We start from the raw sequence: 13,813 nt of genomic DNA, 5'->3' as shown, positions 1-13,813 counted from the left end.
TTGGCAACTTCAAGATGAAATAGCTTTAGCTAGCAGTCTATATAATGTATATACAGTTCAGGGGAACCTTACAGATCAAATGTCAATCTTCTGACAAAAATAAATATTCAGCAAAAGCCATTAGAAGGATAATTTGCAATTTACAAACCAGTCCTATAGGTTGTGTATTATTTGTCTTTGATTTCATGGTTTGATTGTGAAATGGGAATATCAGATAATGGAAATGGACATTGAGGCAATAGAAACAGTCACAGAGTTTAGGGTAAGGAATGACTTGTTGGTTACTTGAATCTTAACAGAAGACAGCTAAAACACCTGAACATATGTACATAGTAAATAATTAGAAGTTTGAGGATTTTTTTCATTAAGCTTCAGCCTGGAAAGCAATTGAACAGAGGAACAAATTAGCATTGTTGATGGTTCATTAGCAGGGGTGAGAGAAAAGTTTGAAAGACACTTAAGGCTTGGCTGAAATAGGTTTCATTCTGTATCTTGGGTGTGCACAAAGGAAGATGAGGGAAATTAATGTGTGAGAATTTGTGCTGATGATATACATTGACTCTAATGGTGAAGTTTTGGGGAAGGATGAGTAACCAGGGGAGACGAGAGGCAGCGAAGAAGGGCAGCAGCAACAGGATCTCAGATGATCCTTCTCCTCTGATGTCTCTCCAGAGCAGCAAGTGGTGATGATGGAGAAGATAGTGAAAGGTTACAGAGCTGCAAATAGCAGACCTAAGGCTTCTCAGGCATTTGCAATTCGTTTGATCAGGTTTGTTGACAATTATGCAAAAATTCAAAAATCCTTTGGGGAGCTTGGATCAGTTTATGGTTTCAGACGGAAACTGTGTTAAGACACCATGGCTTTCTGTGATTTCAGCTGGGTGCTAAAGAAAACTTGGAAATTTTGACCAAATTTTTATTAAGCCTTTAAACACACTTGAACCTGTTATTAAATGAGAGCCAAAGGATAATATTTATACAGTATTAGAGTGCTAAATAATAAATTTATAATATGAGTAAGGTAAAATTAATTTAAGCTTAATAGACAATGCCTGCCTGAAGGAAAACCACTTCATCTTGCATAAACATGATCAATGTTTAAACAGCCAAGGCAATTCTATCACCATGAAAATGCAGGGTTTTATCATTAAGAAACTAAATTTCAGTGTGTGTTATATAGCTGTACAACTTCTATTTTAATTCTTCAATATGGCATTAAAGTTTTGGTATATCAAAACGTTGGCTGAATTACCAGTGTATTCAATATTTATTTTCTAATGACTGAATCATAATTACAGATCAGTGAGTACCACTCATATGCTTAAAATAATCATGAAATGAATGTGATTCGTGAAACCCTTAGCAACCACAAGGCTTCCTGTGCATATGCTCAGACACAGCAGTGACTGAGAAGTAATTTCATAAAACACATTTGCAGCACTGAAAATGTGATATATCTTGCATTTCTCAGCATCAGAATGTATGGAGAGACATCACCTTTATTTAGAAGAAATATTAGGTAACTGCATTCGAAACTGCATTTTTTATGATTTCAGGGAAGTGAAATGCACATCAAGGTCTGAGTCAAGAGCTGTCACTTCTAATCCTTTCTCTCCATTGGTATGGTGGCCTTGCCTTGACTGACAAGGTGCTCCTGTATCAGCATGTTTTTCCCTACCATAATGTAAAAAACTTTGAAATAAAGGGTAACCATTTTGAAGCCATGATAGTTGGCCACTTTGCAACTGAAGGTAGGAGGAGGGGAACAAAGGTGGCTACCCAAAGGGATCACTCCTGAATCTTTATTAACATATTCTAGGTATTTCTCCAGTATCTCTCATCCATTTGTATGATCAGGTCCAGTCTTTTATAGCCATGTATTACAAATATTACAACTGTATCTGGGATTTTCCTTTTTCATAGTCAGTATTTTTCGTCCGTCTTGCATAAAACTCAAAAAAGGAGTTATATCCTTTGTCATAATAAAAGATTTCTAGTAATCCATATATTATAATTTTTTACTTGAAAAAGTGAGAGCATGGTTGATTTTTATTATTACAATTTGGTTTTTTCTTTCTGATCTGTGTTAATTTAAAGTATTTGTTGGAGGGAATGATGTATTTAGATAAAGATTTATTTTATACATGCATGTTCTTAATAGAGAATTGTAAAATTCACATAAAAATAATTGGAATTTGGGTAATTTATGTAGGGAATTTTAGAATTCAAGTGAAACAGTGATGTGTTTTAGTTGTGACTTTTCCAAGATAAAGTTTTGCCATTCCCATTCTGGATTTCTCCTAATTCAAATATTTTCCTGAATCTCAAATGTGTAGGTATGTAAAACAACTCAGATTCTGGGATTATAATAGATGAGCTGAACTTCCCATTGTTAATGATTTGGAATTGCTGGATATTGGCCCTTTTTCAGAGTGTGTTTGAATGAGGATATAACTTCTGCCTTTGAAAGCTGATGAACTGCTGGGTGAATAATGCTTTCTGCAGGTTGTGAAAATTATTCAACTGATTATTACAAGAATCACTACAGGTAGCTAAACTGGTTTCCAGTTTTAATTCTAAATAGTTTTAAGGGAAAATTTCCCACTTCCCCAAAGTTTTTCAAAACTAGTGGTGTTTAAACTGTGACTAACTATATTGTCATAATATGGTTACTCTCCTCCTCTTTGCTTTTAATTTCACATTACTTATCAACCCATTTTTAGTTTGTAATGTTCATTTAGAGGGTCCAATTGCTTGCATACTAAAGATTACAATTATCCATATGATTTTCTTATTCAATATTAAATAGTCCAAACAAAACATGAAGCAGTTGTTTACAGAAAATAATCTTTTTCTTCCGTCCTTAAACTTTTCAACACGTTGTCAATATTTGCTCATAATCTTTTCAAGGAATTAATACATTTGGCACACAGCTAGGGTTTTCTCAACTACTTCATGGGAACATAATGATTTACAACTTATAATTGGAATTGATTTAACACAGATAATTTTTAAACTGGCATCATGATTATTGAATATTAATATGAATAACTATTTATCTGTAATTAGCATTAGCATGTGTTCATTATTTTCAAAGAATTACCCATGTGTTCATTGCCCATCTTCAACAGTGACTTCCATTAATTTCAAAATATAACAGGAAGCGGGGTTAGTTTATAGTTTACTTTTTACAATTGATTTCACTTCCCCTTTAATAGGATCTGTGGCAAAAGCCATCTTTTTTTGTACAGTTTCCAAAACAGTTTTAAGTGAAGTCCAGATGTGTAAGTTAGAAAGCTGTTTTTTTGCGGTGCTCGATGGTGGGGAGACTCAGATGGCAGAGAACGACAGCCTTTGGGAAAGCAGACACAGGGTCTTTTTCTCAGGTTCAGAAGCTAACTTCAGCCTGGATTTTCCTCTTCTGGTTCTTGAAGACTGTTAAACTGAACCTTTAATTCTCATTTATTCTCACCGATCACTGGTACTTTATTTTCTCTTGGAAAAGGAAGAGGCAGTCTTTAAAATTTGAAATGGAAATTGTCCAATTTATCTTCCTCTCTACCTTACAATCTTCCTTCTTAAGTAATCCCGCCCCTGGCATCTTTCTTTGTTATTTTTTTAATCTGTGTTTAGGACAATTATTCAATATTTCAAAACACTTTTCTCCTGTTGATCTTTGCTTGGTTCTATAGAAGAACACATTTACTCATGACAACATTGCAAAAAATATTTTTAAATCACTGATTCCTTATCTTCCTTTTTTTTTTTTCCTGTGGTTACCGAAACTGTCATAAGAAACCTTCTCAAATAACCTAAAATCTATCCTGAGTAAATTCATCAAAACTTTAATTCAAACATGGGAGAACTTTAGCAAGGAAGGAGGGAACAATTGAGCTGTGATTTTGATATTGTTAATTAAGAACATGGTACTTCAGCTCCTACTAAAATCCTTGTTTTCTCCTGGTTAGCCTGTGTTGCTGGGTGGGCCTCAAAGGTTATTGCCCACAGTTGGACGTAGGCATCAGCTTCATGGGGAGATGAGGACGAGGGAAACACTGGTCCTGGTCAGCTCACAGACAGCATTGTTAAAGATAGGTAGGAGCAAAGTGCATTTGGATTGTCTGTAAAAGCATTTAATACCACAGCACTGATAGTGGCATTTATCCAATATGACAGAAGATGGTTCTCCACCCACTCCTTTTATTAGTTGCAGATGTCTCTTTCTCCCTTACAAACCAGGGCTGCTAGTTTTAAGATGCAGTTTTCAGTTGTCCTGAGAGAAATAATCTGTTTCTTTTTCTCTATAAATCCCTTTCTTTCATGTTGTGTCATATTAACTCCACATAGTATTTTCTCTGCGCCTTGAAACAGTTCAAACAGTCCATTTTTCTATTTTACAAAATAGCCCCTCCAGGTTTTTCTTGTTGCTATTATTTCTTAGTAGTACAGTTCATAGGCACGGTAATACAATTAGCTCCAATTTTATGCAGCACTTCAGGTTTTCTAATGGTATTTCTCATGTTTGTTTTCAATTTATCACACTTAATTAAAAGAAAACAAACAAACAAATAAAATTCCTGCCCAATACAGCTGGAGTAATAATTCTTTTTTGTTACTTTTCCTTGTCCTTTTTACAATTTTCTTTGTCTTGTGGAATGCTGAACTGTGAGTATTTTAACACTTGTTAGTTTGTCTTACAAATTGGCATATTTATTCTTTACTAAAACGTTAGTTTCATTACTGAAATGTCAGCTCTTAAACTCTGTGGCTGTTTCACTTTAATGCATAATATCTTGAGCATATTCAGATCATTCATATATTTTTATAACCCACTTAATTTTGCAGCGTTGGAAGTCCATTTTTCTAACTTCTGGGGTAGTCCTCATGATTATCACCTGATCAGCAGCGCTATGGAAGGATTTTATTGCTGTTTCCAGCTTCCTAGAGTGAAGTTGTACGGTAGATAGAGCCAGATTTTTCCTGGATGTGCACAGCAAAGGTTGGGGGCCACTGGGCACAAGTTGCCACAAAGGACATTCCAATTAGATATTGGGAAAAAATAATCCACTGTAAATCGGGTTAAACATTGAAACTGGTTTCCCAGAGAGTTTGTGAAACCTCCATGCATTCAAAACTTGAGTGGAAATGCCCCTGAGAAATTTTATTTAACTTTGAAGTTATGCCTATCTTTGAGGTTGGCCTTCCTTTGAGCAAGAACTTGGATCAGGTGGAGGTCCCTTCCAACCAAAAATGTCCCATGGTTCGATGATAGATCTGAACTGGGTCAGCTACATCTCCACAAAGCATGGATGCATGAGATGACAAGGTCACTGGTCATCATTGAATTATATGGATTTTGTCCCTTTGTGTTTTTGTAACCTCTTCAGAATCACTTTAACTTTGCCTGAGCAGCTTTTTCAAATTTCCTGGTTTGTTATTGTGTTCTTAATTCCTCATAGAATATAAACTAAAACTAGAGGGCAAGTTGACTGCCACCTATGCAGTGAGATATTGCAAGGTCATTGCGTCTTAAAGGCTCTCTCAGGGACTCCTTTCCTCCTGCAAGCATAAAAATTGTTTCACGTATCTGTCATCTTGTCTATGCCCTGAGAAAACATAGAACCACTGGAAATTGTAGGATCTGAAACCATTTTGAGCTAATATTGTTCTACCATAACCTGGCTTATGCTGTAAAGTGTTGCATGTTTGCATTTTTGCTTCCACTTTGGAAAGTGCAATTTGGAAACATACTCAATCAAACATGGAGGGAACAGTGCAAGTGGTAGGACCACCCTATGGCTATTTGCAATTAGTGGCAATGATGCTGCCACACTCGCCGGGGCATTTGGGCGTTGGTGCTCAGGGAAGGTGGTATGTGTGTTTGTGTGTATTACCGAGGAGCAGACACCCCAGGTGAGTGTGCTGGGTACTGCAACATGTCTATGAATTAGCTTATTCAGTCTATAGGTACCTCTAAAGTGGAAGGACGTATGTACTGGAACTGCCTCCCCATGCATAAGGTTATTTCTGTGTAGGAGATGTGCTCCCACAGTATTTCATCCACCCACTTCACTTCTCAGAAAAATTCTTAACGCTAAATTTTCCATTCCATTGATATGCAATTCACTGTGTAAAATACCAAGTAAATATGGTTGCTAAGAGCCTTATATGTGTTATGTTCTATGCTAATCTGAATTGAATTAAGACTTTGGAGAACTGAGGAGGCTGGTCTTAAAACACCATTTGCCAAAGCTATCCTTGCAGGCTTGAACATAATTATCCTTAGGCCAAATAAATATAAAGAAAAACCATGAAAGTGGTTTTATGACAGAACAATACTAGTTTATGAGAAATTTGTTTTGAATATCACTGCATTTTTTTAATTAATACATTTAATTAGGTACAATCAAACATTGCATATGCCCAATAAAATAATATATTGTATATATAATATTATTATATAACATATTGTATATTTTATATATACTCTTTCACATCATAAATATGATTTTTTTCTGAAAGTAAATTCAGCTTAGTGCTGTCTCAGTTTCAATCTACTTTTTAACTAAATTCTTGTTTCACTAATTTTTTTTCACATTTCATACACATAAAAATTATTATTTCATGGAAGTTTTGTTAAAATAATGTTGTACCTTTAATTACAGAAATCTTATATGATACAAAACTGTAGATTATTTCAATTTAGAGGTATAGCATAGAAAGAAGGAAAATACCCATGCTTCTTTAAGCATCCATTTAGTCACAGCTCTACACAGTTACTGAGAAGGTTCTAATTTCACTCCAGTGCTGTGACTACTCAGTACGATTAAGTTGAGCAGTGTCAGAAGTGATCTTCTCATCAGAGAGTTTAGGAAAAATCTGGTATTCAGGGAGTTTATCTGAATAAGTGTATTGCTATAAAGGCATGAGCTGAAGCATTACAAAACCCCATTTGGGTGTATCTGTGTTTGTAATGTACAAGTTCTCAAAACTAAATGTAAAAGCACACTTGGGAAAATACTTGGATTTTTCTAATGCCATAGGCACCACCTTTTGTCTGGTATAATGATGAATTTTCTGTAAACACAGAAACAATGGAGCTCCACATTAGCTCACGTTAATAAAAAATATATATCTTCTGCAGCAAAAACATACTGGAGGCCTAAATAAAGATTAAAGACATTTAAATGAAATAAATTCAGTATATAGTGGATATTAAAAAGATATAATCAACCTTCTAAGCAGACAAAAATAATAGTAAGACAACTTGCAAAGTTTTATTTTGTATTTAAACAAAATTAGAGACTCAGGCATAATATTAATGTCACAAATTAATATGAAATCACTCTGATGGTAGTGACTTAGTCCTCTCTGACTTACTGGAATTTATATGCCTTTTCTTAATAGATCTTACAAATTTAGCAAGCTGTAAAAAACATACAACTGGTCATTGTGTGTTCTAAAATCAGATTTTTTTAAAACAAGACAAGAGCTGCAGTGGTGGTCTTTTGCCTCTGCACTGGATATTGTGTCAGTTCCAATATTTCAAATAGAAAATGCAGTCACTAAAATTTGATATAAGCAACACACTGATACTTTTATTTTCTTTTTCACAGATTAAGATGCTTGGTAAAGCAGCTGGAGAAGGGTGACATTAATGTGGTGGATTTAAAAAAGAATATTGAATATGCAGCATCTGTGCTGGAAGCAGTTTATATTGATGAAACCAGGTAAGTCTGAGGGGAAAAAAAAAAAAGGAAAGTATGTTGGGAATCACATTTTAGAAATTTTGATTTTGCATGCAGTTGTAGCTGATGTGAGCTGAAGGTCCCTGCACATCAGAAGAATCGTATGTGGCTCTTAGGTCTTTTAGTGACAAGATTAAAGCAAGTAAAATTCCAAAGGTCAGATGTAACCGTCGTCTGGAGAGTTTACCTAGTTGTTGTCTCCCTCACTTGTCAAATGCCCACAGTGTATAGTCATAAGAATTTTCTGAAGGATGGATTTTCTTTCCCCCACAGGCCACATAACGATAATCATGCGGAGGACTGTATCACTGAAAAAAATGGTCTGTTTTGGAATGAAATGCTAACAGAGATGAGTCAGAATATTATAATCTGGCCTGTAAATACATAAATTCATGAAAAGCTGTAATTTATTTTATAATGTTTGATATTTTGTTTATGATTATTGTTACTGGCAGTATTACCGGCAATCATCTTTAATGTGGGTTGACTTCAATTAAATTAGAAGTTCTGTGTATTTGGCTTTTTGAACGAATTTTAAGACATGTACTATATTGAAGTTAACTAGCTAGCTCACAGTTTTTATTTATTTTGCTGGACTTTTAAAGATTTTTCTAAGCAGAGTGGTCTTGTAAAAATGTCTGCCAAAACTACTTCAATACTGCTGTAGGGTTCAGTGTATGTCTCAGTTCCATAGTACATTTAAGAAGCCTGCCATCATAACTGTTTTTTTCATGGACTTAATTCTCTCTCTCTGCACCCCTCACCTTGCAAATCTGCATATTTGATACGGTGCTTAAAGTACTGCTCTAACTTTTTCCTGTTTCTTTTCCTTTGATGTATGTGATTCACACACCAAAGGTTGCCAGTTGGGAATTTGGATCATCTACTATTGGGCACTAGAAAGCCTACCCATTTGAAAACAGAAGAATGAAAACAATAGCAAATGAAGCTGGTACCAGTGGTCCATTTTTCAGATCACTTATACTGGTGTCCTGCTCTTAGAGTGCATACATGTCCAATTCTGTAAAAAATTGACAAAGCCATGGTAACAGGGGAGGCTTCCCTGAGTAGCTTCCCAGCTGAAGTACAGTTCTTAGGGACACTTTCAAAAGTGTTGTTAGTGATCCCAAGTTAAATACACAACTTGCAAAGCATTAGGGACCTCAGTGACTTCAAAAGGGCTCACATGTGATATGAAGGTGTTTACAGAGTCAGTTAAATTAAGCTTAACTGAACAGACTTGTCCAAACCATTTTGTGTGATTTCCAGGGGACCTGGGCTTTGTTAGAAAATGGAATGAATTTAAATTAAATAATTTAAAATGTTGGTAGTTAATATGACACTGTGGATATATTTGTATCAGTTCTGATGGCTGACTTATATTAATCAAGCTTATTTACATTGAATTGGGGGTTGATTTGTGAATTTACATTAGTTTATAGTGGTATTTGTAGTTAAATTAGTACAGGTCCTTTGGGAGATGGATATAAGAAATGATGTACAAACTTCTCTTTAGGCTCATATTACCACAGTGGAGGCCATAAAATTGCATTTTTAAGGAATTGCTCTAAATGCACATCTCGTGCTCGGGAGGCTTTGGAAGATCACAGTCCTCTCTCCCCTGTGTTGTGGGGTACTGTGTCACCACCAGTGCTCAGAGCTTAAGCATGTATTTTGCGTTAACAACCATGGGATCTGTGTCAAAGCTGCATAGGGGACAAGGGTATAAGCCACTGATTATTCCTTCCATACACATCCCAAACGCTGTGATTAAATGGATATAGTATTCATAGCTCTTTTTGAGTAGTAGCATCAGGACAATGAAAATAATGTGAGATTTACTTAGTTTCTAAGCTGAGGTGGCTTCTCTGGAAATGAGTAGTATCATTGCAATGAGGAGTCCAGTCTTTCTGGCTCTGTGTGGGATCATCAAGACAAGTAACAGACACTTCATACACAGAGAAAACTCGTACACCTGAAAATAAATAGGTTTTGGTAGCAACAAGTGCATTGATTTTGCTGTAAGCAAATCTTTAAATAAGATAATTGTCCTCACAGGACTTGACAGCAGGATTATTAAACTGCCCAAATGAAAATAAGCATATGTAATTTTACAGTGGTTTGGAAGATTTTCATAGTCCTCAGACTATTTTCTTAATCCTAGGGCCATTATGACCTCATAATGATGATTTTATTTTCAAAAATTCTACTTCAGGATATGCATGAAGCCTTTGCTCTTCCTAAGCTTGATGCACAACAATATTTAACCTAATTTATTTATTGCATCTGATATTTTGCAGAACAGCCTGATTTTTCACTGTGCTAAATCAGAAAGGAAGTATCTGAGACAGGTGTCTTGTTTTGGTCTCATTTATTGAATGCTTCTGTTCTCCAGTGCAACCTCAGAATTACCTACCAAATTTTGGTATATATGCATTAAGCATATGGTTTATGTATGACTTTCCATACCTATAGCTATATTTCTGAAGTGTATGTAGACATATTAAACAAATTTTCTTGCCCATAATACTTACGCTATAATTAATAGTTAAAAATGAAATTACTTTATGAAACCTACTTTTCAACTTTTATTCTCTTATTTTTTGTGGTTTGCACTTTATATACCATATTCTTCATTTTGGTTCATGGTGTTTGGTTTTGGTTTTAATTACTCTTCCTTAGTCTAATGCAGTCTCCATTAAATTCAGACTCAGAGTGATGCATTTTTTGAACCTGGTGGTGTTTGTGTTAAATTTATGCTAAAAATAGACTGAGCCTCTGTTTCTTAGTTGGACAATATTATGCATAGGCTGTTTTAAATTTGACACTTCCCCATTAAAAACAATTTGTAAATAAAGATATTTATTGTTTGTCAGAGAGAGACTGTAGTCACCACCAGTACTTTCATAGTAAACTCTTTTGCATGACAAACTACAAAGATAATCACATTTAAAATATTCTGCAGTGTAAATCTTCACTAAAACATTTAAAGATAAATACACAAAGAAGGTCTCTTCAGCTTCTGGGAAGCTAATCCTTAAGGAACAAAAGCAGTGTATCGAGTCAAATAGCAATGGAGGCTGGAATTAGCTTGTGTGGTTACATTTGTCCTTGTTCTCACCAAAGAATACAGGTTCTTTGTCCTGCACAGAGCTACTGCTGTTGGGAGTCTGGAACTTAGTTAACTGAACTCATTAGTAGATCAGAAATAATACTTTAGATCATAAGCAGAATGGCCCATTCCTGGTGAGCCTGAATATGCACTTTTATACATTGCAAAGTTCAAATAACTTCAATAAGTTTCTTACATATGAATTGCTGTACAGATAAAAGTAATTGCTATAATATACAGTAATACCAATTAATACACTGAGGAAAGCAGTGAGAAAACCATCTGAGTACAGATTACTTTTATTAACTAAGTCTCAGAAGGAAGTTGCCTACTTTACAGGATATAAAAGTTCCTGAGCTTTGGCTTATAAAACAGAAAATGTAATGATGCCTGGTTCTACAAGGTACAACATATTGCAGGCTTAGGACCAAAGGTTCAGTACAGAGTTTCTGCAGATCACATGAAAATACCCATGCTTTCTATTTTAAGCCCATACTTGAGCCCTGGATTTTGTCCTGATGAATTTACTGACCCATTGCATGCATATGCAATCAGAAGAAGACCTCAGCTTTGACCAGCCACCTAGAACTGAATCCTGCCTGCGGTGTTCTCCTCCACATTTCTGGGAGACAGACATCAATACCAGCTGAGAGAAAGCTCTCTTAAATAGCTCTACAGTCAGACTAGGAATAGCAACTAGCAGAGAGTTGGTCAGGAGCATCCTCCTAACTCGTCTTTCTGTTATGGCATACATCCTGTTAAACAGTATAATAAAATGGTCCCAACAGTCCCACACCTATCGCAGAAGGACCTTCTGCAATTATTCACAGGCACAGAGATGAAAAGGCAAAAAGAAAAATCAAAACTAAGGTCAATCAAGAGATTGAAGTACAAGGTGTCTTACAGAGCATGTTCAGTAATGTAGCCAAGGATCAAGAAAGAGCCTGGCCTGTTCCACAGCTCTGGGGAACCATTTATGCTACTTAAAATTTAAATGTCGGGCATTAGTCTAGCAAAGCCACTTTTCTCTTTATGAACCTGAGCTTTTTTCAGTGATCAGTTCCAATTTCTTGCAGTAGGAGATACTTGTATATTGTTACTTCATTTGGGTTAGCTGGAAAGCCCATATCATTCTAGAAAGTTGTGTGTGCGCATAGAAGATCATGCCAACATGTAAGCTAATGGCACCTTCAAGCATTTTTTGTAGTGCAACAATCAGCTGGAAATGGCTGTAGAATTAAAACACTTTAGCAGAGTATGAAGTATTTTTCTCAAGTCGTCTCACTGTCCTTTTGTCTGCCCCTCTGTTGCTCTACAGTATAGACTGTTATCTGAGCATAATGTAGCATGTTTTAAAACTATACACATACTCATTTCCATACATGCTCTTTCTAAAACTGTATGCAGCTGATTTGGGGAAAAGGCAGAGAAATAACACAACAGGTTTTATTTACGGAGTTCTGAGAGTAGAATTATTAGAAACAGGGATATGCAGTAGGGATAACCTTCCAAAATTACAAAATATTGGTTTGGGACTGTCAATATCTCATACAAAAGGTTCTGAGCTGATGGGAAGTTGGAAAGCACAGAGAAATGAGACATTCATGAGTGCTGCTTAGCTGTGAGCTTGATTATCTGTGGTCTCATGTCAATTAATAAGCTTGTTTAACAAGCCCTTTTTAGGACTGGTGCATGTCTCAGTGCTGAATAATTATAAGGTGCACTGGACACTTCCTTCAAAGAGATCTAGCGCTCAGGTAGCTGAAGCAGAGTTTTACTATTGGCTGAAAATAATCAGTGAAACTCTCACAGTTCCAGCCCCTTCATGGATCTCCTCTGTGGAAGAGGTTCACACTTACTCAGTAGATGTTATAAATAATTCTGACAAATCTTGTAGAATTTTCTCTATTAGCACCTTCCACTTGGCTCAAGGTAGTGGAAGAAGAATGTTTAGAGTGAAACAGGAAATAAATACAGCCTGATAATTCAGTCATGACAGCTGTTCCATCTCTTGTAAATACAGCTCTTTATTCCTGCTAACTGAGAAGAAAATAAATCAAATAAAATCTAGATGGAAATTACAAAATTAAAAAAATATATGTGTATTCCAAAGCCAAATAAAACAAAAAAATTTAAACTTTGTGGAGAACATTTTTCAGTTCTTCTGTATAAAATCAGAATATTTTATTCCAGTTATGGTCTTATTACATTTTTTTAATAAGAAAATATACTTGGCTTCAGGAGGATATTCGTCTGTGTTGTTTCAATTCCATACATGGTTTTTAGTTTGGTTTAGGTTGTATAATGACCTTTTAAAAGGCTTTAACCTCTTGAGAACTTTTGGCTTAGAAGAGACTGTGTTTCTGTAGTATATGAAGTAGATCCACTGTATATAGTTGGCAATTGCTTTGAGCATCTTAGATTCAACAAGACAAAAAAATAAAGGTTACTGCTACATTCATGAAGCAAAAGGAAATATCACTGAGGGTAAGTGGTATTATAACAATATATGTTTTCATGAGCGCTCTGGAAGTAGTGAAGGTATTTCAGTTATAATGATAAACACAGTCCTTCTTGAGAAAAAGCTCTTATTAAAAAAAAAAAAAAAAAAAAAGTACACATTCTCATATGTTTAATATTAGCTAAAAAGGAGGTCATTAAACCCAAACTTTGTGACAGCTGTTGTAATAAACACCTTGGACCATACTGAATTTCCAGTGCACTACTCTAGTAATGCACTGAATATTTCTGTGGTTTCTGGACTTAAAACAGGGACAAACGTATCTTCAAATTGTGGGCAAAAAGGAAATAGTTTAAACTGTGATCATATCACTCGCAAGAGAAAGAGTTTCATCATTTCATCTTGCCAGATGTCTGCATGACCCTTAAAGTGCACCACAGAAATATCTGTGTTAGGAACATGCATGTGTGTATCTTTGTCTCGTGGAATCTA

General features: G+C 35.4%; 1 protein-coding gene across 6 annotated transcripts in view; it reads left to right on the top strand.

The window, feature by feature from the left end:
- PDE1A (phosphodiesterase 1A) overlaps nucleotides 1-13,813 on the top strand; it is a 227,886-nt gene that overhangs the window by 158,804 nt on the left and 55,269 nt on the right. For all 6 annotated transcript variants that reach the window (XM_033010956.2, XM_033010954.2, XM_033010955.2 and 3 more), the window contains one exon: nucleotides 7,617-7,730. In XM_033010956.2, the coding sequence (XP_032866847.1) occupies nucleotides 7,617-7,730 (114 nt within the window). The remainder of the gene's footprint in view (nucleotides 1-7,616; nucleotides 7,731-13,813) is intronic.

This window comes from Tyto alba, unplaced genomic scaffold (assembly GCF_018691265.1).
Source record: "Tyto alba isolate M040663 unplaced genomic scaffold, T.alba_DEE_v4.0 Super-Scaffold_7, whole genome shotgun sequence".
Classification (NCBI taxonomy): domain Eukaryota; kingdom Metazoa; phylum Chordata; class Aves; order Strigiformes; family Tytonidae; genus Tyto; species Tyto alba.
This window is presented reverse-complemented; position numbering and strand designations above follow the sequence as displayed.